General features: G+C 36.5%; 1 protein-coding gene across 9 annotated transcripts in view; it reads left to right on the forward strand.

The window, feature by feature from the left end:
* RALGAPA1 (Ral GTPase activating protein catalytic subunit alpha 1) overlaps positions 1-24,726 on the forward strand; it is a 261,573-nt gene that overhangs the window by 182,731 nt on the left and 54,116 nt on the right. For 8 of the 9 annotated variants that reach the window (XM_023731458.1, XM_004376508.2, XM_004376506.2 and 5 more), the window contains 4 exons: positions 7,000-7,134; positions 7,556-7,739; positions 13,878-14,742; positions 16,383-16,454. In XM_023731458.1, coding sequence (XP_023587226.1) covers positions 7,000-7,134; positions 7,556-7,739; positions 13,878-14,742; positions 16,383-16,454 — 1,256 coding nt within the window. Of the gene's footprint in view, positions 1-6,999; positions 7,135-7,555; positions 7,740-13,877; positions 14,743-16,242; positions 16,455-24,726 lie in introns of all 9 variants that reach the window. The other variant, XR_002824118.1, reaches the window with a different exon arrangement.

A 24,726-nucleotide genomic window follows, 5' to 3' on the forward strand; every position in this document is an offset into this window, starting at 1 on the left:
GGTAGCTGTGGTCCATTAGTCCTTTGGACTAATCTTTTCCTTGTATCTTGTTTTCTTCATTCTCCCTTGCTCCCGAAGGGGTGAGACTAGTAGAGTATCTTAGATGGCTGCTCACAGGCCTTTAAGACCCCATACGCTACTCACCAAGGTAGAATGTAGAACATTGTCTTTATAAACTGTGTTACGCCAATTGAGCTAGATGTTCCCTTAGACCATGGTACCCACAGCCCTCCACTGGGTAATTTGTCCCCTCAGGGAGTTTGGATGTGTCTATGGGGCTTCCATGACATTTCCTTGTATAAGTTGTGCTGGCTTCCCCAGTATTGTGTACTGCTTTACCCTTCACCAAAGTTACCACTTATCTATTGTCTATTTACTATTCCCCCCCATCCCTTGTAACCAGTAAAGATTGTTTCTTTTTATGTGTAAACCTTTTCATGAGTTTTTACAGTAGTGGTCTCATACAATATTTGTCCTTTTGTGATTGACTTATTTCACTCAACATAATGTCCTCCAGTTTCATCCATGTTATGAGATGCTTCACAGATTCATCATTGTTCTTTATCGTTGCGTAATACTCCACTGTGGGTATGTACCATAGTTTGTTTATCCATTCATCTGTTGTTTCCATCTTTTTGCTATTGTGAACAATGCTGCAGTGAACATGGGTGTGCATATGTGTATTCGTGTTTCAGCTCTTATTTCTCTAGGATATATTCCTAGGAGTGGGATTGCTGGATCATATGGTATTTCTATTTCTAGCTTTGTAAGAAAGCGCCATATCATTTCCAAAATGGTTGCATCATTTTGCATTCCCACCAGCAGTGCATAAGAGTTCTGATCTCCCCGCAGCCTCGCTAACATTTGTTATTTCCAGTTTTTCTGATTCATGCCAGTAATGCCAGGGTGAGATGGTATCTCATTGTGGTTTTAATTTGCATTTCTTTAATGGCTAGTGATTGCGAGCATTTTCTCGTGTGTCTGTTGGCTGCCTGAATGTCTTCTTTGGTGAAGTGTTTGTTCGTGTCCTTTGAACAATTTTTAATTGTATTGTTTGTCTTTTTGTTGTTGAGGTGTTGAAGTTTTCTATAAATTTTAGACATCAGTCCCTTGTCTGATAGGTCATTGCCAAAATTTTTTTCCCAGTCTGTAGGTTTACTTTTTACGGTTTTGGAGAAGTCTTTTGATGCATATAAGTGTTTAATTTTTAGGAAGTCCCAGTTGGCATGTCTTCTGCTGTTTGTGCATTTTACTTATGTTTGATATTCTATTTATACTGTAAATTAGAGCCCCTAGGTTTTCTCCAATTTTTTTCCATGGTCTTTATAGTTTTAGGTTTTACCTTTAGGTCTTTGATCCATCTTGAGTTAGTTTTTGTATGTGGTGTGAGATATGGATCCTGTTTCATTTTTATGCAAATGGATATCCAGTTGTGCCTTCACCATTTGCTAAAGAGACGATCTCTTCCCTATTTAATGGATTTTGGCCCTTTGTCAAAGATCAGCTGTCCATAGGTGGATGGATTTACTTCTGGTTCTCAATTCTGTTCCTTTGGTCTATGTGTCTGTTGTTATACCAGTACCAGGCTGTTTTGACTCCTGTGGTTGTATAATATGTTCTGACATTGGGAAGTGTGGGGCCTCCTACTTTGTTGTTCTTCAGTAGTGCCTTACTTATCTGGGGTTGCTTTCATTTCCATGTAAAGTTGGTGGTTAGTTTTTCCATCTCTTTAAAGAATGTTGATGGAATCTGAATCAGGATTAATGGAATCTGAATCTGGATTGCATTATATCTATAGATCGGTTTGGGTAGTGTTTACATTTTCACAATGTTACATCTTCCTATCTATGAGTGTGGTATTTTCTTCCATTTATGTAGGTCTCTTTTGGTTTCTTGCAGTTGGGTTTTGTCATTTTTTTTGTATAAGTCTTTTACATCCCTGATTAGGTTTATTCCTAAGTATTTTATCTTTTGGGGGCTTTGTAAACGTTATCGTTTTCCTGATTTCCTTTTCAGAGTTCTCTTTGTTAGTGTACAGGAACCCGACTGATTTTTGTACGTTGATCTTGAACCCCGCCACCTTGCTAAATCCTTCTAGTAGTTCCAGTAGCTTTCTTGTAGGATCTCTGGGATTTTCTGTCTATAGGATCATATTATCTGCAAATAGGGATAGTTTTGCTTCTTCCTTACCAATTTGGATGCCTTTTATTTCCCTTTCTTGCCTTACTAATCTGGCTAGGACTTCCCTTACAGTACTGAATAAGAGTGGTGATAAAGGGCATGCTGAATACATTCATAGTATTCTGTCATTATCCTGTCTGATTCCCATTCTCAAAGGGAGTGCTTTCAGTCTCCAAAGAGAATAATGTCAGCTGTTGATTTTGTATATATATCATTAATTATGTTGAGGAATTTCCCTTCTGTTCATATTTTGCTGAGAGTTTTTATCAGGAATGGGTGTTGGATTTTTTTAAATGCCTTTTCTGCATCAGTTGATAAGATTGTGTGGTTCTTTTACTTTGTTTTATTAATGTGGTGGATCACGTTGATTGATAGAATTTCTAATGTTGAACCATCCTTGCATACCTGGTATGAATCCCTTTTGCTCATGATGTTTTTGACATAGTGGTGGATTCTGTTGGCTAGATTTTGTTAAGAATTTTTGCATCTATGTTCATGAGGGATATTGGTCTCTAGTTTTCTTTTTTAGTGGTGTCTTTGCCTGGCTTTGGTATCAGGGTTATGCTTGCTTCATAGAAGGAATCTGGGAATAGTCCAAACTTTCCTATGTTCTGGAATAGTTTGAGTAGAATTAGTGTCAGCTGTTCTCTGAATGTGGTAAACTTCTCTAGTGAAGCCATCTTGGCCAGGCATTTTTTCCTTGGGAGGTTTTTTTTTTCCTTGACCTCTTCAGTGTCTTCCTCTGTTATGGGTCTGTTCAGATTTTCTACCTCAGTTTGTGTTAGTTTAGATAGGTAATTTGTTTCTAGAAATTTGTCCATGTCTTGTAGGTTTTTGAAGTTGTTGTAGTACAATTCTTCATACTATTCTGTTTTTACACTTTTTATTTCATTTGGTTCTTTGTAACATCACCCATCTCATTTCTTATTTGTGCTATTTGCATCTTCTCCTTCTTTTTCTTTGTCATTTTGGCCAGTTGTTTGTCCTTTTATTAATCCTTTCAAAGAACAAACTTCTAGTCTTGATTCTTTCTATAGTTTTTCTGTTTCATTTATTTCTACTCTACTTTTTATTATGTCTTTTCTTCTGGTGACTGTGGGCTTTTTTTTTTTTTTTTTTTTTGCTGCTCTTTTTCTGTTTATCAGAGTTGTAGGGTTAAGGTGTTGATTTTGGCTCTTTCTTCCTTTTTTATGTTTGCGTTTATTGCTTATGAATTGACCTCTGAGCACTGCATTTGCTGAGTCCCAGAGGTTTTGGTATGTTGCGTTTGATGCTAGGAGTTTTTTATTTCTTCTATTACCCTGTGGTCTTTAAGCAGGGTGTTATCCAGTGTCCATGTATTTGACTTTTTTTCGTTGTTCTTCCTGTAACTGATTTCTAATTTTATAGCGTTGTGATCTGAGAATATACTTTGTATTATATTGATGTTTTTTAATTTATTGAGGCTTTCTTTGTGGCCTAACATACGATCTATTCTGGAGAATAATCCAGGTGCACTGGAAAAGAATGTGTACTGTGCTATTGTTGGGTGGAGTGTTCTGTATATGTCTATGAGATCAAGTTGGTTGATTTTGTTGTTTAGCTCTTCTGTATCTTTTTTGAGTTTCTTTCTAGTTGTCCTGTCCTTCATCAAAAGGGGTGTATTAAAGACTTCTACTATTATTGTGGAGTTGTCTATTTCTCTTTTCAATCATGTTAAAGTTTTATGTATTTTGGAGCTCTTTCTTTGGATGCGTAGATATTTATTATGGTTATGTCATCTTATTGGATGGACCCTTTAGTCATTATATAGTGCCCTTCTTTGTCTCTTATGCTGGTTTTTTCCTTAAAGCCTATATCATCAGAGATTGATATTGCCATTCCTGCTCTTTTTTGGTTACCACTTGCTTGATATATTTTTGTCCATCCTTTGATTTTTAGCTTATTTTTATCTTTGTGTCTAAAATTTGTCTCCTGTAGGCAACATATTGATGGGTCATGTTTTCTTATCCAGTGTGCCACTCTCTGTCTCTTGACTGGAGCATTTAATCCATTCACGTTCAGTGTAGTTATCGATAGGTATGCATTTACTGCTGTTGTTTTATTGTGCTTTTTTTTTGTGGTGCTGATGATTTCTTTGTTCCATACACTTTTCTGTGCTGAGTTCTTCTTGTTTATAGATTTTCTTTTCATTCCTTTATTGCTGTTGATTCTGTTTTTACTAAGTCTTTATGATTTTCTTCTTTTTTATTTTAGTAAGAAGGTTTATTAATTTTCTTTGTGGTTAACTTGAAATTTACTTTTATCTTCCTAAGTTTAAAACAATCTGTTCTTTGCCAATACTGCCTTGACTTCTTCTCAGTGGAGATTCTGTGACTACACCATTTATTCCTTCTTCTAGTTTTGAAGTTGTCATCGTTTATAAATTGACATCTCTGATTTCCCATTTTCAGTCTATGTAACATTTCATTTTTCCTGGCCTACTCTCAGGATTCGTTCTTTGTCTTTGGTTTTGAAAGTTTGATTATGATATGTCTTGGTGGTTTTCTTTTGAGATCTATCCTATTTGGGGTTCGTTGTGCTTCTTGGACGGATACCTCCTCTTCTTGCATGATTTTAGGCAAGTTTTCTGCCAGCAAGTCTTTGAAAATTTTTTCTCTGCTTTTTTTTTTTTTTTTTGTCTCTTACTGTTCTGGAATTCCAATCACATGGAAATTATTCCTCTTGATAGTGTCCCACATAATTCTTAGGCTTTCTTCATTTTTTTTCTGATTGTTCCTCTAACAGATTGGTATCAAGGAGTTTGTCATCTATTTTGCTGATTCTGTCTTCCATTGATTCAGTTCTACCCCTTTGTCTTTTCAATGCATTATCTATTCTGAAATTTTAGTTTTTAGTCTTCTGGATTTGTAGTTGCTGTTTTTGTAAGGTTTCTAATTATCTATTTATTTTGTAATTTTGTTCTTGTATTGCTTTCCTGAATTCGTCTAGAGTTTTATCTGTATTTTCCTTGATTTTGACATTGTCTTCCTTGATCTCTTTCTTGAGCTCTTGGACAGCCCTATATATGTCTTTTGAATTCCTTATCAGGTAGTTCCATTACCATTTCTTCCCTAGGGAGGTTTCCTGGTTCTTTATTTTGGTCATTTACGTCCTGCTTCTTTACATGATTTGATGTTGTCTGTTTTTCTGAGGCTTTAAGGTGTTATTAAATTCATTTATTTACTGTATGTTTGCTGCATCCTGGTTTTTTGTTATGTTTTGTTTTGATGTATCTGGGCAGGCAGGACGAGTGTGCTTCTCTAGTTGCTAGTCTGGTTGCACTGGAGCACTTGCCACCTGTCTCCGAGTGGGTAGGGTAATGGCTGGGTGTGTGAGCGCAGGTCTCTGTTTGCTGGTCTTGCGAGGCGGCTGAGGGCAGGTGCAGTCAGCATTGGCTGTCATCTTTTGTCGGTCCAGTGTTGCAAGAGAGGGCAGTGGCACTCGCCAAGTGGGTGGGGCAGCAGGTGTGGTGGGTGTGACTGGCTAGTGGGCGCACAGATTACCACCTCCCGCCAGATGGAGTGGTGAGTGATGGGTGGGTGCATGCACAGTTGCATTGCTGCTGCCTCTTGCATGGTGAGGTGGGAGGGTATGAGTGGTGGGCCAGCATGTGGGTGGTCATGCACTCACTGCCTCTTGCTGGGCAGAGGGGGGAGAGGGCAAACTGGAGGAGGGAGCCTCAGGCAGGTGCATGTGAGGTCACACTGCCGCTGCTTCTCACCTGGCGGGAGGGGTAAGCGGATGCAGGAGGGAGAGGCAGGTATGCGTGCACATGGTCACACTGCCACCACCTCTGTCCAGAGCAAGTAGGGCAGGGGCCACAGACGTGTGTGTGTGCATGCACAGTTGTCACCCCTCACCACATGGGACGGAAGGAGGCAAGTGGCAGGTGGGTGGGTGAGTGAGTAGCTGTGTCAACTCCATCTCTTACCAGGCAGGGTAGGGGAAGAGAGTAGCAAGTGAATGTGTGTGCATTCGTGGTGCTGCCACCTCTTACCAGATAGAAGGAAGTGAATAGGAGCTCGACTGGGTCAGTGGGCAAGATGGGTAGGCTGAGCACTCGGCGAGGTTGTTGGGCAGGAGGAGGGTGGTGGTCAGGGCTGGGTAGGGCGAAGAGTGGGGCACCTACCTTATTCCCCAGTGGTCAGGGCTGGGATGGGGGAGTTTGTGCCACTAATCACCACAAGGGTGGGGGGATGGAGATCATACTCCTCTCACTGGGCGAGGGTGCCTGGGGTCTTCCCATTGGCTGCCAGCAATTGAGACCTTATTTCACTCTGTATGTCTGTACAGTCAGTTACTCTGTGTCCTGTTGGGAAATTCTGTGCAATTGCCTGCTGTACTCCTCACTGAGATTGCTGCTGTGTTTGTCTCAAGATGGCCACGCTGTGTCAGGCTTGCTGGCAGGGGCCCTCCATTCTATCTTCTCATTCATTGTTTTCAATCAGTTTCTTCTTGCAGTCAGTGTTCAGTCTAGTTCCTTATACTTTTGTTTGATGCTCAGCATTACAAGATTGTCATCTGTATCTGTTTCACTTGGTTTCTCAGGCCTTTGTTGTACAGGGACAGCATGGTGTTTCTGACTAAGCCACCATGTTGGCTGGAAGTCCCATGTTCATATACAGCTTTTTAAAATCAGTTAGGTCTGGGTAAATATTAATATTAGAACTGAAGGTTAATGATTCCTAAAATGAATTTTGGAAACCGAAGAATCAAAAGGTAAATTTTAACTAAGTATTAAGAACCTCTTGTTTTATGAGTTTATAGTTATAATGAACATCCTATTTTTTGTTATAGTTGGTAGTGTCCTTACTTCTGTGCCTTTTGGACTGGATCATGGCCTTACCTCTAAAGACACTACTACAACCCATCCATACTACAGGAACAGAAAATGATAAAACAGAAAAATCTGTTCTCAATTGCATTTATAAGGTAAATTTCCTTACTTTTTACTATTTATTTAGTAACCAAGGGTTTTTTTAAGCCTAAAGAAAAAACATTTCTTAGTATTACATTTTCATTGTTTTAGAGCTAGATATTTTTAAGAATGTAGATTTGCCTTACAGTACTTAAGGTACTGAAGGGTAATTAAAAAGTACCTCCTATTAGACACTGTTGTTTCAATTTTGAGAGGAGTCAGGCCTTTGTTGAATATGATAAACATTAGTTACATTTACCCATTCTTCTTTTTAAGGTGTATTGAGTTTTACTTTGATAGAACAGCGAAGTTTTAAAATACTAAAAATTTTTGCTAAGCTCTAGTGTTAAACCAGTTGACTTTTTTTTCCTCTTCAGATGTTTATTTATATTTAAAAAGAAAACTTGGTGTGTTTTTTCCCTCCTGTATTTTCAGGTTTTACATGGGTGTGTTTATGGAGCTCAGTGTTTTAGCAATCCAAAGTATTTTCCAATAAGCCTCTCTGACTTGGCATCAGTAGATTATGATCCTTTTATGCATTTGGAAAGTCTGAAAGAGCCTGAACCGCTACACTCTCCTGATTCAGAAAGGTCTTCTAAACTCCAGCCAGTAACAGAAGGTAAAATGAATTTTCTTCAGGACAACGTTTTTGCTTGGATTCTCTGGAGGCAGGATTTGAAGCCATGTGTGGGAATAATAGAGAAGGAAATATGTCTTAATTTGTACTTCTTTTATGTATATTAGAATGCAAGTAAAGATGCAAAGTTAAGAGGTCAGGGAATTGTAGGACTAGAGTTTGGTGTTGACCACAGTTGGAAATAGTTTGCCTAGAACACAAATATACAAGTGAAATAAGAATATAACATTTAAATTATAGTTCAGATATAATAGAGGTATATCAGAAAATACAAAATAGCTAAAGAATTTAGACAGTAACTGATACAGGCAGCTTTATAATTATCTCTTTAGATTTGACATAATAAAATAGAGTGTTTATTTTACTTAAAAATAAAATGTGAAAAGATGAGTTGCTTTTTGCATTTTTTAAAGATAAACAATGGTAAAGTTTTGGTTTAACACAGTATAATATATTTCTTAAACAGTGGAATAAATAGAATTTACTTACGTAAAAGAAAGTTTTAGTGTATTTCATACAAAACTTATTTTACCCATACTAAACAGTCACTGTAAAAGAAGCAAAGAAATACATGAGCTTAATATTGATACCAAATACTTGTGTAATGCTATTCTCTAAATGTATTAAGTTGTTCCCTTTGGACTTCCTTAAAGATACTAAGAACCAGATAAATACAGAACCTTTTAGAAACAGCTGTGAACTAATAGCAAGTGATTATGTAGTTTGTAGTGACTACTGTGCTGTGATTTGTTGTTGTTTTATGTGGCAAAAATGACTGATCATTGTGCCCTTATCTAAGGCATGCTTCATCATCCTCAAGTACTTTTTTGGCCAAAGAATTCTAAACGTAGAGTGTCCCTTATAAGCTCAGTATTGAATTGAACAAGTTCTGATTTGAAAACTATTGGCAGGAGTAGCTGTAATTATTAAATTTTCTCTAAAGAATAAAGCAAGGTACTAAAGTTGGCTTTTCATCAAATGGCAGTAGTCTTATTAGCAAAAAGTCATCATTTGCAGGGTCAGAGTGAAAGGAGCCTCCAAAGGATTCATTCTGTCCTAATTATAGTTTCACCTATATATATTATGCAAAGCTAATATTTAAAGCATTTGCCAAAATTAACTTCCTCTGCATGTTCTATTATAGTGCAGTGAATTGCAGCAGCTTTTTATGTCTTGCTGCTTTTGTATACCATAATCATCTGTAATTATGGGTTTTCTGCAAATGCCGTAGGGTTTGTTTAATCTGACTATCTGAAAAGACAACCCTGAATAGACTTATTTAAATGAATGCTAGCTACACAAAACCTTAGAAGCATCGATATCTTCATTTTGCATTTTCTCACAAGGCTGCTTATTTTAGAATTTCTAAATTACAGTTTCATATGTCTTCTTAAATCTAAATAGATAAGTAGAAGAGAGATATGTGTGGTTTATAGTTTATAGCTCAAATTGCCCGATTTGCAATTTGAGAGATTTTTATTCGTATATATAAATTTAGAGAAGCAACTTAGGAAAGAAAATGCTTTAACTGCATCTGAAATCTAAATTTATGTTTTTTAAGTGTTCTCTGCGTTAATAATTACAAAAAATTTGCTAAGAAGTTCGTTTAAACTTCATCCCCACATTTCTTCCTTTGGGAAGAGGATGTGTAGGATGGACCAGTACCTGGGCTTGGAGGTTTTCTTGTTTTTAATATTTCATTTATTTTTTTTCTTAAATATTTACCATTTAAATATTTTTCTCTTTTTCTTTTAATTTTGGTGGAAATATACACAGCAAAACATATACCCATTCATCAGTTTCTACATGTACAATTCAATAACATTGATTACATTCTTTACATTGTGTCCCCATTCTCTACCCATATCGTTTCACTACCATTGACTTAGACTTACTCGCCCCTAAAGTTCTCACTAAGTTCTACACCAGAAAAAGGGCAAAATGGCAAATACTGTGTTATATATAAATTTTGCAATAATAATAGCAACCAAAAAAAGAAGAGAGTTGCTGATGCTACTTAAATTAAGTTGCTGATGCTTCTTAAATACATCCAAATGCCTTATGGGATGAGTTCTGTTGGTTCAGAGGCACAGGGTCATGCTTCGTGGGACTGTCCAGCCAATTGGCCTAATGCCAGTTTTAGAATTTCTGTTCCACTCCCTAATTCGGTGAGTAGTACCTGGGGTCTTAAAAGCTTGCAAGCGGCTATCTGAGATACAAGAATTGGTCTCTATTCTCCTGGAGCAGCAGAGGAAGAAGGAAACCCAGGAAACAGAGAAGGAACTGGACTGCAGATCTAACTGTCTCCATGAACTACTGCCTGCTGGTACATGAGACCAGAAGACCTAGATGGTGCACGACTGCCATTACTAAATGTTCTGATCAGGCAATCAGTAGATGAATCCTGATCAAAAGGGTAAAAATTATGGAATAGAATTTCAAATTTTTACAGAATCCAGACTTACTGGGCCTATTGAGACTGAAGGGCCCCCAAATCTATCGCTCTGAGAAAATCTTCAAACCGTAAACTGAAGGTTTTATGTTTTAGGGAAAGAGCTGACTCATTTTTTCAGTTTATTTACAAGCAAGTTTGAAAAAGGAACTTGTAAGATCTATGTTACTTCTAATGCCTTCAAAATTAGATAATTTAAATTACTTCTGTGATATCCAGGTTTGTATATAAGAAATTTTAATTCACCTTTTCAAAATTTATGTTATTCTTAGAGACAAGTGGTGTTCAAGGAGTTTTATGTGACTTGTCCATTATCACAGAGTAAGCCAGAGACAAAGTTGGAAACTTTTTTCTGTGAACTATTTCTATTAAATTATACTCTCTCCCTTCTTCAGAAGGTAAACTTGTATGTTATGTAAAAAAATCCACTGCTCAGAATTAGTCACCTGTTTAAGCATATTACTTAAGAGGAAGAAAAAAGGAAAAAATTTTTTCTACATCAAAAATATCTTTAAATTGTACATTTTTATGCCATTTAAAATGTGATTTAATCTTACTTAGCTGAGATTTTTTTCATTGATCCTGGTCATTTATTTAGTAATTTATGCTAATTAATACTTTTTTTGAACTTAAACTGTACACAGAAAAAAACTCTTGAATTCGTTGTTTCCATATGTCACACTGATTTGCCAAAAGAAAAACTTGGTTTAACAAAAAAGAGAAGTATGGAAATTAAAATTCTGGTAAAGGTTCAAATAACACTGAGCTGGGAAGCAAAAGACCGGCCCTAGTGTAGAATCTTCTATGGCAGGCAAATCACTTACTTTTGTGAACCCATTTGTCCTTATGTACAACATGAGAAATACTAGCTAGATTATCTTTAAAACCCCTTACAGTGTGTAAAAATGGCATGAGGGCAGTGTCTGGCCTCCAGCTTCACAAGGAGGAAGGAGAATCAAGATCAACAATTCAAGGCTGATTCCTTGAGGCAGAGGTCTCGCCTCTTCTGTCCACCATCTATACCAATTCTGACACCAACCATCCCTCCCACAGCACTCTCTACTTCTCTCCTGGGTTCAATAATTCATTGCAATGGCCACACAGAGCTCACAGACCATACTGACAATTACGGGGTTTCTTAGGGACATAACAGGTTATAATTCAGGTTCAGGAACACTCAGGATATAGTTCTTCTATCAGGACAGCCTCTTCCCAGCTGTGCTCATAGGCATGCATCTCTGGCTCTCGGCCTCAGCCCAAAGACATTCAGCATTCTCTCTCCATGGGCTGGGAAGCCCACCATGCTATCTTCTGCTGCCTGATCTCTGCTGCCAGGTCTTGCTGCCTTCAGTGTTACAGCTCTCTCTCGGTCTCCCTTCTCAGTGCAGAGATCCCAGGTCCAAAGGACATGCTGGCTCCTGGCTGTTCTTCCTTGGTGGTGGTGGAGTCTTCTCTTTCCCACCTCTAGGGTGGCTCATTTCAGGCCCAGTGGTGTGACAAAACTGACCGGTCCTCTTGGTGGGCCACAGTTACCCTATCACACAGTCCCGCCCAATCACTTGGGTAAGAGTTACAAGACCATGGCTAGAAAGACCACACTAAAGCAATCCATTGCACCGCATGGTGTGAACGTTTATTACATTGTAAGTTTTAATTAGAAAAGGGAAAGTAGACACTAGAGTCAAACCACCCCTCTGTTTCTCATCAACCAGTGACACCTATCTTTTTACTTTGCTTATGGTCTTGAAAAAGTAGGATAGAGTTAAGGCTAATCATTTAGTGTTAAATAACTGATTTCCAGAACTAGCCATAAACATTATTAAAGAGCAGCTCAATATAACTGGAACTTTTAGAGTAAACTGAGAAATGTTCATATTTACATGTATGTGGGCATTGATTGATAATGGTAAATGGTAAAAGATTAAAATGTTAGTACTTTGTAACATTTCAAAATCAACCAAAGGCCAAATAAAACAATTCTTTTTTTTTATAGTTGGAATAATGCAGAAGATGTTATTTGGTATTAATGGTCTAGCAGCTGGTTGGTTGCTGACTCTCTGGATCTACCCAGGGGTATAGGTTGCATCTTGGGGGCTATAGCCTTCAAAGTGTAACATCACCTTCTTTTTTGTTTCTTTTTAAGTTATCATACCAGAAGTGCACAGGCTAGTCTTCTCTTTTTTTTTTTTTTTATTTAAGTCTACTTTATTGAGGTGTAATTTACATAAAATAAAATTTATCCTTTTTTGGTAAGAGAACTTCTTTATGTCTTGATTATGGTGGTGGTTACAAATTGTATACAGTTAATAAAATTCATCACTTAAAATTGGAAAATTTATTGAACGAAAATAAGTTTGACCATCAGGACATTCTCAAATCTATTCTGTCAAATCCATATTTATTCTGGCAGCTAGGTGATAATGTTCTCAACTGATAAACTTCAGAGAATGTAAACCATACTCAAAGCCACTCTGTTACTGTGATAGAACAATACAGAGATATGATCACTCTGTAATCATGTCTAAAACTAAATAGACAGTAGACAATATCCTCTTCTAATATGAGTGACTAGTGCTTGTTTCCAGTGATAACAGTCCTCCCATCTCTTAGATAAAAAGTATCAAAATAAGCATCACTGAATTGTTTCCACTTCCTAATACAACTCAGTACTGGCTTCCAAATAAACCCTCCTAGAATCATCCTGGTGAGCTTTGACTAGTAGGCTGTGATAAGTCATTTTCTGTGTCCACTTTCTCCCTCCTCCCTTTTCTCTCTCTTATTCTCTCATGTTCCCCATCTTCCTCCTGCCCTCCCTTCCCCTCCCTTTTTTTCCTCCTTCGGATCCTGGCATTAGATACCTTGACTTTCTAGGCCTCTTACTACTAAATTCTTCGAGTTTTTTTCTTTTTACTGTTTCCTGTGATTAAAAAAAAAAAAAAAGTTCCTCAAATGCACATGTTCCTTATCTGTTTGCCTTCTCTAATTAATTGAGAAAGGAAAGAAATGTTTCTTACATACAACTAACTGCTCAGACTGACCCAAAAGACTACCTTAGAAAAATATAATACATAATCAGGCCTGTAAAATGTTTTTACCTTTAAAATAAAGTTTCCTTGCTATATATACCAGATACACTCACTCATCTACTATTTAAATTGATCCTGACTTCTGAAGTTTAGTGGACAATGACTTTTCTCTGAAACTCTTTCACATCATCAGTGAAAGTCAGAATTAAGTGGCATTTAAGGCATACTGCAAACTATATCTCTGAATCTGGACTCTACCCCTGATACATGAAACTTACCAGATGGATTGATTGCATTAGCTTTTTAATCTGTGTGTTTAGTGATTTCAAATGATTGATAATACTTTTGATCCTTCTTTGAAGCTATAATCTACATTCAAAGGCTTTAGTTTAAATTTATGGATTCATAAGCAAAAATATCCGAAAGGGCTCGCTTATAAAACTTCATTAAAGAATAGTTCTCTTATTTTGTGCTGTCATTACTATAGTACAGAATCTAAATTGGAAATATTAATATTTACTCAAATACTAGAATGTGATTTTGACAATGTCATGAAATCCCCATTTGTTGTCTAATGTTTCATTGTTATGTATGACTTCCTAGGAAGTAGCAGTATTCTCATTTATATTTTTTTATTTCCAGTGAAAACTCAAATGCAACAAGGATTAATCTCTGTAGCAGCTCGAACTGTTATTACACACCTGGTAAATCACTTGGGCCATTATCCAATGAGTGGTGGTCCTGCTATGTTAACAAGTCAGGTATGTGAAAACCATGACAATCATTACAGTGAAAGTCCTGAACTGTCTCCAGAGCTCTTTGAGAGTCCGAATATCCAGTTCTTTGTGTTGAACAATACAACCTTAGTGTCCTGTATCCAGATCAGATCAGAAGAGAGCATGCCTGGAGGAGGATTATCTGCCGGCCTTGCATCAGCCAATTCAAATGTCAGAATCATAGTACGTGATCTCTCTGGAAAATATTCATGGGACTCTGCCATCCTGTATGGACCACCTCCTGTAAGTGGCTTGTCAGAACCTACATCTTTTATACTTTCGTTGTCTCACCATGAGAAGCCAGAAGAGCCTCCTACATCTAACGAATGCTTAGAAGATACAACAGAAAAAGATGGAGTATCCCTCCAGTTTAAAGGAAGATTTCGAGAAACTGTACCAACCTGGGATACAATAAGAGATGAAGAAGATGTTCTTGATGAGCTCTTGCAATATTTAGGAGTTACCAGTCCTGAATGCTTACAGAGAACCGGAATCTCACTTAACATTCCTGCTCCACAACCTGTGTGCATTTCTGAAAAACAGGAAAATGATGTTATTAACGCTATCCTTAAGCAATATACAGAGGAAAAAGAATTTGTTGAGAAACACTTTAATGACTTAAACATGAAAGCTGTGGAACAAGATGAACCAACACCTCAAAAGCCTCAGTCAGCATTTTATTATTGCAGATTGCTTCTTAGTATATTGGGAATGAATTCCTGGGACAAAAGGTAAGGATAAAGGAAAAAAAAAATTTTTTTTTTTGCAATAGTCTTAGTCATTTTTTGTCAAACATTGTAATCTCTGTTCTTTTCTTCACTGAGTTTTATCTATCAATTGGTTCTTTGACCAGTAGTCAGATTTTTTTTTTTTTTTTAAAGACTACTGAGTTATTTCAGTATTAAAGGGGGAAAAGAGAAGGTACATTAAGCCAGTAAAGTAACTTAACATTTTCAGGATGACTAATAGAACTATCTAACTCAGAAATTATAGCTCATCTGATTAAAAGCATTCTTAATTTTCCAACCTTCATGTAAGCCTAAAAAAATTTTTTTTTATTGGACCAACAGTACAGTCATTTCTGAAACAGGAGTTAACTCAAGATTTAGGATCAAATTGAGAGAAGAGTCTGGAATTTTTTTTTTTTTTTTTTTTTTTTCACTATTTTATTTTCTAATGCATTGCACAAAGCCTCATTAGAAACTTAACAGAGCATTTAAGTAAGTAAGGTAGGAGTTAAATGAAGAGCATTGGACTTAAATCAGGAGACCTAGGTTAGAGTCACTTACCTTTGAGCCTTAGGTACAGTCTACAAACAGGAGAATAATTCCCAACTCACATGGTGATGAGAATTAAAATTAATGTACATGATCTACATGTACACTAACAAAAATAGCAGTAAAATTGTATACTAATGTAAAGCATTATTAATGTACATTTAGTTTTAAATTTCTGTGATAAAAGCTATAGAGAAGTAGTGGAAGAAGCATTATTTAATATAATGTTTTATTCAATTTATAGTAGTAAGAGAGATCAGATATTACTGGATGAATAAACCTTAAAGTAATTCAAATGTAGGTAAAGCACTGAAGTGGAGTTTTACTTGCTTGCTTATTATTTATAATCTTACTTGATTTAAACCCTTCCCTTTATTAGAAGGGACTATCCTCTGCCTTACGGGAAAGCCACATTATATCAGGAATGCAGTTTGCCTTATGGTATGTCCAAATACAGGTAATTGCCAGCTCGGTGATAGGATCAATGCCTTCTACTCTCTTTTGTGTAGAGGCTTCATATGTTGATTCTTAAGAAAAATTAAAGATGGGAAGCTATATTTTACCACAGCAAGGGTTGATTTCATTAACATAATTTGTACGTATTTAGCCCCTATGTAACAGATTTGGTAAAATTTATACATTATGTCCTAATGTTAAATGTACAGATAATGTAAAACAAAGAAGAAGGTAAATTCCATCTGTATCCCACTTGCTTTCTTGGTAATGATTAGATTTTGTGAGCATTTTATTTTTCGTAGGGAACAGCTTTCTCACGTATTTCTATGAAGCTCTTAAGAAGGAACCTACATGTACTTTTTCCATCTTTCTAGATGTGAGTTTGAGAAATAGCATCTACAAGGAAAAATTGAAGTGGCCAATAGATGTGATCCGCTAGCAGAAATGTATGAGGGCCTGGGTAGAAATAATGACATATATTCTTTACATTTTTTTTAGGATCTGTACTCCTTTGTGTTAGAAGTATGAAAAGGCAAGAAAAGTGTAAGAGTTGCATGAGTAGAGTGGAAAGTATTTCCGGGACTGTCATGTCATTCACTGCAAAGGTGATGAAAATGTTTATAAATCTCTCTGTTTAGGAGGAGCTTTCATCTCCTGAAGAAAAATGAAAAGCTACTTAGAGAACTTAGGAACTTGGATTCAAGGCAGTGGTAAGTTGTTGGAAAATCTTTGTATTTATATCTAGCAACAATCAATTATTTCTCGTGTTTATACGTAAATAAAACTGTATTGTTGAATTATAACTTTTTAAGAAGAAACTGTAAATGTTATTTATACCTTAGAAATAATAAATTAATTTTTTAGAAAAAGGACTACATTAAAACATTTGGTATCTTTGAATAGTTTATACCTTTTTATGCATTTTAGGATCATTTTTAAATCACAGAAAACTTACTGAACTTGTAAAATGTCCTTTGGTTTTCCCATATTTAGACATTTTCAAGTATGCTATTTTTGATTAATGTCAGACTGGTGTTTATATTAGTCCAAGAGGTCCCAAGTGAAATGACTAGCGAATACAGGCTAATACCTACTAAAATTATTAATAGGATGAAGAAGATGAATACAGTTTTCTATTGGATGGATGGATACATATCTCTATATATCTGGTTTTTCTTTAAGCTCTTGGATATATACCATTTTCCGTGTAGGTTATGACATATAATAACTTTTATATCATTTTAATGACTTCTAAGTTCTTAATGTATCTAGACAAGATTCCAGGGAAACCAATAATAGAAATTACAAAATATTACTTAACTAAATTTCCCATAAGGTCAAACTATGTATATGTGCTACTTTTCTTACTAGACTCATAAAAATAAAATTTATGGAGAGGTGCTTTTTGGCAGTATAGGTAGAGATAAATCAGTAAAGCAACATTTTGGATATCATCATTATTGAGAATGCCTGTATTTCTGAGATCTGAAATCCACAACCTCCTTAACATCCACATTTCTCACTCTCTCACATCTTACTCAAGTGGTGTTTTATACTTCTATGGTCTCCACTATTTTGCTTTTCCTGTTTCCACAGTAGATTAGCCCATCTCTGACTTCACTTACCTTTCTATCAGCAAGATCAACCATTGTCAATCATTTTTAAATACAATATCTAACACCTCAACCCCATGCATCTGTCTATTTGTTGTACTATGGTGGCTTGCATGTTGCTGTGATGCTGTAAGCTATGCCACTGGTATTTCAAATACCAGTAGGGTCAGCCATCGTGTACAGGTTTCAGCTGAACTTCCAGACTAAAACAGACTAGGAAGAAGGACCTGGCGGTCTACTTCTGAAAAAATTAGCCAGTGAAAACCTTCTGAATAGCAGTGGAACACTGTCTGATATAGTGCCAGAAGATGAGCCCCTCAGGTTGGAAGGCACTCAAAAGGCGACTGGGCAAGAGCTGCCTCCTCAAAGTAGAGTTGACCTTAATGACATGGATGGAGTCAAGCTTTCGGGACCTTCATTTGCTGATGAGGCACGACTCAGTATGAGAAGAAACAGGCGCCAACATCCGTTAATAATGGGAACATGGAAAGTACGAAGTATGTATCTAGGAAAATTGGAAATCATCAAAAATGAAATGGAATGCATAAACATTGATATCCTAGGCATTAGTGAGCTCAGAGGGACTGATATTGGCCATTTTGAATCAGATTCAAGGCAGTACATTGGTCTACTATGCTGGGTATCACAGATTGAGAGGAGTGGCATTGCATTCATTGTCGAAAAGAACATTTCAAGATCTATCCTGAGGTTATAACACTCTCAGTGAAAGGATAATATCTATACACCAACAAGGAAGACCAGTTAATACGACTGTTATTCAAATGAATGCACCAACCACTAAGGCCAAACATGAAGAAATTGAAGATTTTTACGAATTTCTGCAGTCTGAAGTTGATCAAACGTGCAATCCAGATGCATTGATAATTACTGGTGATTGGAATGAAAAAGTTGGGAAGAAGAAGAAGCACTGGTAGTTGGAAAATATGACCTTGGTAATAGAAACGACACTGGAGATCTCATGGTAGAAGTTTGCAAGACCAGCGACTTCTTTGTTGCAAATATCTTTTTTCGACAGCTATACACATGGACCTCGCCAGATGTAATACACAGGAGTCAAATCAACTACATCTGTGGAAAGAGATGGTGGAAAAGCTCAGTATCATAAGTCAGAACAAGGCCAGGGGACGACTGTGGAACAAACCATCACTTGTTCATACACAAGTTCAAGTTGAAGCTGAAGAAAATTAAAGCAAGTCCACGAGAGCCAAAGTACGATGTTGAGTATATCCCACTGAATTTAGAGACCATTTGAAGAACAGATTTGACACATAACACACTAATGACCAAAGACCAGGCTAGCTATGGAATGACATCAAGGACATCATACATGAAGAAAGCAAGAGGTCATTGAAAAGACGGGAAAGAAAGAGAAGACCAAAATGGATGTCAGAAGAGACTCTGAAACTTGCTCTTGAACAAAGAGTAGCTAAAGAGAATAGAAGAAATGATCACTTAAAGGAGCTGAACAGAAGATTTCAAAGGTCAGCTCTAGAAGACAAAGTATTATAATGAAATGTGCAAAGACCTGGAGTTCAAAAACCAAAATGGAAGGACACACTCAGCATTTCTGAAGCTGAAAGAACTGAAGAAAAAATGCAAGCTTTGAGTGGCAATGTTGAAGGATTCTATGGGCAAAATATTGAACGACACAGGAGGCATCAAAAGAAGATGGAAGGAATACACAGAGTCACTGTACCAAAAATAATTGGTACCATTTGAGGAGGTAGCATGTGATAAAGAACTGATGGTATTGAAGGAAGAAGCCCAAGCCGCACCGAAGGAATTGACAAAAGGCAAGCCTCCAGGAATTGATGGAATACCAACTGAGATGTTTCAACAAAAAGCTGCAGCACTGGAGGTGCTCACTCATCTGTGCCAAGAAGTTTGGAAGACAGCTACCTGGCCAACCGACTGGAAGAGATCCATATTTGTGCCCATTGCAAAGAAGGGTGATCCAACAGAATGTGGAAATTATCGAGCAATATCATTAATATCACATGCAAGTAAAATTCAAGCTGGATTCAGAAGAGGACGTGGAATGAGGGACATCATTGCTGATGTCAGATGGAGCTTGGCTAAAAGCAGAGAATACCAGAAACACAGCTCACCTTTGTTTTTTTGACTATACAAAGGCATTTGACTGTGGATCATAAAGAATTATGGATAACATTGCAAAGGATAGGAATTACTGTACATTTAATTGTGCTTATGCAGAACCTATACAAAGACCAACAGGCAGTTGTTTGAACAGAACAAAGGAATACTGCCTGGTTTAAAATCAGGAATGGTGTGCATCAAGATTTTATCCTTTCACCATATTTATTCAATCTGTATGCTGAGCAAATAATCTGAGAAGCTAGACTATGTGAAGAAGAACGGGGTATCAGGATTAGAGGAAGACTCATTAACAACCTGCAATATGCAGATGACACAACTTTGCTTGCTGAAAGTCAAGAAGACTTGAAGCACTTAGTGATGAAGATCAAAGACTGCAGCCTTCAGTATGGAACACCTCAACATAAAAAAAACAAAAACCCTCACAACTGGACCAATAAGCAACATCTTGATAAGTGGAGAAAATACTGAAGTTGTCAAGGATTTCATTTTACTTGAATCCATAATCAACACCCATGGAAGCAGCAGTCAAGAAATCAAATGACGTATTGCTTTGGGCAAATCTGCTGCAAATGACCCCTTTATAGATGTCATTTTGAAGACTAGGGTCCACCTGACCAAAGCTGGACAATGAGTAAGGAAGACCAAAGAACAGTCTGCCTTTGAATTATGGTGTTGGTGAAGAATATCGAATATACTATGGACTGCCAGAAGAATGAACAAATCTGTCTTGGACGAGGTACAGCTAGAATGCTCCATAGAAACGAGGATGGTGAGACTGTCTCACGTACTTCGGACGTGTTATCAGTCCCTGGAGAAGGGCATCATGCTTGATAAAGTAGAAGGTCAGCGAAAAAGAGAAAGACCCTCAACTAGATGGATTGACACAGTGGCTGGAACGATGGACTCAAGCATAGCAGCAATTGTGAGGATGGCACAGACCAGGCAGTGTTTCCTTCTTTTGTACATAGGGTCACTATGAGTTGGAACCGACTTGAGAGCACCTAACAGGAACACCATATGGGATCAGATTGACAACACCAACTCGAAAAATTTAATTGAAACCTTTGGGGGAGGTGAGTTTATGTTAATGGGGGAGGAACAACGCAGAAAAGGAGGGTGAGAATGGTTGCACAACTCTAAGAATGTAATCGATGTCAATGAATTATACATGCAGAAACTATTGAATTGGTGTATGTTATGCTGTGTATGTTCTCAATAGTACCAACAAAATAAATTTAAATTTCTCTTCCCTGTTTTCTATGGCACTAAAATTTCCTAGTTCAATTCCTAATTCTGTATTCCAATTTTGTCTTTACTGGCTCATTTTCTGCCTCCTGCCCCATAAATGAATATCATCCCTCCCCATTTTTCTCTTCTCAGCCACATTCTTTTTTCTCCACATACTCTTTTATTTTTAAACAACTTTACTGAGATATAGTTCACATACCATACAATTCACTCATTCAAAGTGTCCAATTCAGTGATTTTTAGTATATTAACTAATACGTATAACCCTCACCACATTCCTAGGCAACCACTAATCTACTTTTTGCCTCTATAGATTTCCCTGTTCTTGATATTTCATTTGAATAGAATCATATAATACGTGGTCTGTTGTGACTGGCTTCTTTCACTTAGCATAATTATTTTAAGGTTCATCCATATTGTAGCATGTGTCAGTACTTCATTCCTTTTTATGGCTGATTAACATTCCATGTATGGGTAGACCATATTTTGCTTATCCGTTCGTCAGTTAATGGACATTTGGTTGTTTCCACCTTTTGCGTATTATAAAAAATGATGCTATAAACATTTATGGACACGTTTTTGTGTGGACATATGTTTTCATTTATCTTGGATATATACTTAGAAATGGAATTGATGGGTAATATTTTAACTGTATGTTTAACTTTTTGAGGACCTGCCTGACTTTTTCAGTGTGGCTACATCATTTTACATGCCCACCGGCAGTATATGAAGGTTTCAATTTCTCTATATCCTTATCAGCACTTGTTATTATCTGACTTTTTAATTCTAGCCATTCTAGTGTGTATGAAGTGGTATATCATTATGGTATTGATTTGCATTTCCCTAATGACTGATGATGTTGAGCATCTTTTCATGCACTTACTGGCCATTTCTATATCTTTTTTGGAGAAATTTCTATTCAGATCTTTTGTCTATTTTTAATTGAGTTATTTGTCTTTTTATTATTGAGTTACATGAGTTCTTCTTATTTTCTAGACACAGGTCCCTTATTAGATAAATGATTTATAAATATTTTTTCCTGTTCTATAGGTTTTCTTTTCATTTTCATGATGGTGTCTGTCATGGATTAAACTGTGTCCCCCAAAAATATGTGTCAACTTGGCTAGGCCATGATTCCCAGTACTATTTGGTTGTCCACCATTTTGTGATCTGATATGATTATCCTATGTGCTGTAAATCCTAACCTCTATGATGTTAATGAGGCAGGATTAGAGGCAGTTATATTAATGAGGCAAGACTCAACCTACAGGATTACATTGTGTCTTGAGTCAATCTCTGAGATATAAAACGATAATCAAGCAGAGAGGAGGGGGACCCCATACCACCAAGAGAGAAGAGCCAGGAGTGAGCGTGTCCTTTGGACCTGGGGTCCCCGTGCTGAGAAACTCCTAGACCAGGGGAATATTGATGACAAGGACCTTCCCCCAGAACTGTCAGAGAAAGAAAGCCTTCCCCTGGAACTGGTGCCCTGAATTTGGATTTCTAGCCTCTTAAACTGTGAGAGAATAAATTTCTGTTTGTTAAAGCCATCTACTTGTGGTGTTTCTGTTACAGCAGCACTAGATAACTAAGACAGTGACCTTTGACCACAACAGTTTTTAATTTCAGTGAAGCCCAGCTGATCTGTTTTTTTTTTTTTTTTCTTTTCTTTTTTTGCTTGTGCTTATGTCATATTCTCAGAATCCATTGCCAAATCCAAGGTCATGAAGGTTTATCCCTATGATTTCTTCTAAGTGTTTTGTAGTTTTAGCTCTTACATTTAGGTCTTTAATCCATTTTGAGTTAATTATTGTATATAGTATGAGGTAGAGGTCCAAATTCATTATTTTGTGTGTGGATATCCAGTTGTCCAAGTACTGTTCTTTACCCACTGGATGGTCTATCCACCCTTGTTGAAATTAATTCACCACAGAGTCATGGGTTTATATCTGGACTCTCAGTTCTATTTCATTGATCTATATGTCTGTCCTTCTGCCAGTACTACACTGTTTTGATTTTTTTGCTCTGTAGTAAGTTTTGAAATGAGAAGATGTGAGTTCTCCTACTTTGTTCTTCTTTTTCAAGATTTTTTGGCTATTCTAGATCCCTTCTGATTCCATATTAGTGTTAAAATCAGTTTGTCAGTTTCTGCAAAGAAGTCATCTGGAAGGCTGTTAGACATTGTATTGAATTCTTAAATCAATTAGGGAATATTGACATCTTATCAATATTAAGTCTTACAACCCATGAACATAGGCTCTTTTTCAAATTATTTAGATCTTTTTAAAATTTCTTTTAACAATGTTTTGTAATTTTCAGAGTATAATCTTCTTGACTGCTTCTTCCAGAAATGAACATTAGTCATATTCTTCAGGATAACTAATCATATTTAACCATACAATGGAGCCCTGGTGGCACAATGGTTAAGAGCTCAGTCTGCTAACCAAACAATCAGCAGTTCGAATCCACCAGCCACTCCTTGGAAATCTGACAGGGTAGTTCTACTCTGTCCTATAGGGTTGCTTTGAGTCGGAACAACTCAGCGGCAACAGGTTTGGTTGTTTTGGTTGGGCCTTATAGAGCAAGTTGGGAAGTGTTCCTCCCTCTTCTACATTTGGAAGAACTTGTGAAGAATTGATATTAATTCTGCTTTAAATGTTTGGTAGAATTCATCTGTGAAGCCGTCTGAGCCTGGGCTTTTCTTTTTGGGTAGTTTTTTAATTACTAATTCAATCTCTTTACTTGTTACAGATCTATTCAGATTGTTTCTTCTTGAGTCATTTTCGGTAGTGTGTGTCTTTCTAGGATTTTGTCCATTTCATCTAAGTTATCTAATTTATTGACTGTTCAATTTATTGGCTGTGAATACTATTATTCACAGTATTCCTTTATAATTATTTTTATTTTTGTAAAGTCAGTAATGATACCACTTCCTTTATTTCTGATTGTAGTAATTTGAGTCTACTCGCTTTTTTTTTTGGTCAATCTTGTTAAAAGTTTAGCAAGTAGGTTGGTCTTTTCGAAGAACCAGCTTTTGGCTTTATTGATTTTCTCTATTGTTTTTTTGTTCTGTTTCATTAATTTATGCTCTATTATTTTCTAATTTCTGTTTGCTTTGTATTTAGGTGCACTTCTTTTTCATTGTCTTAAGGTGAAAGTTTAGATTATTTGTGATCTTTCTTCATTTTTAATATAGTCATTTATAGGTATAAACTTCTGTCTAATCACTGATATAGCTTGTACAAGCTTTGGTATATAGTGTCTTCATTTTCATTCATCTCAATGTGTTTTCTTTTGATTTCTTTTTGGCCCATTGGTTATATAGCAGTGTGTAGTTTAATTTCCATATATTTGTGAATTTTCCATATTTCTTTGTTGTTGATACCTAATTTCATTCCATTGTGGCCAGAAAGCATACTTGATATGATTCAGTCCTTTTAAATTTATCGAGGTTTGTTTTATGGTCTAGTGTGAATGGTCTATCCTGGAGGTTGTTCCACGTGTTCCTGTGAGGAGTGTATATTCTGTTATTGTTGGTGGAATGTTCTACAGATGTCTGTTAAGTTTAGTTTATAGTGTTGTTCAAGCCTTCCATTTCCTTGTTAATCTACTGCCTAGTTGTTCTGTCCATTATTGAAAGTGGGGTATTGATGTCTCCAACTCTTGTGGAATTGTCTGTGTCTAACTTCATTTCTGTCAGTTTTTGCTTCATGTATTTTGATGCTCTGTTATTAGATGCATATATGTTTGTAATTTTCCTATCTTCCTGGTAAATGGGCCTTTTTCTAATTATGAAATCTTCTTTATTGCTAGAAACATTTTTTTTTGTTTTTTTATTTTTTTTTATTGTACTTCAGGTGAAGGCTTACAGAACAAATAGTTTCTCATGAAACAGAAGTACACATGTTGTTTTATGACATTGGTTAACAACCCCACAACATATCAACCCTCTAACTTCTCAGCCTTTTTTTTTTTTTGGTGA

This window comes from Trichechus manatus, unplaced genomic scaffold, assembly GCF_000243295.1.
Source record: "Trichechus manatus latirostris isolate Lorelei unplaced genomic scaffold, TriManLat1.0 scaffold00043, whole genome shotgun sequence".
Lineage (NCBI taxonomy): Eukaryota > Metazoa > Chordata > Mammalia > Sirenia > Trichechidae > Trichechus > Trichechus manatus.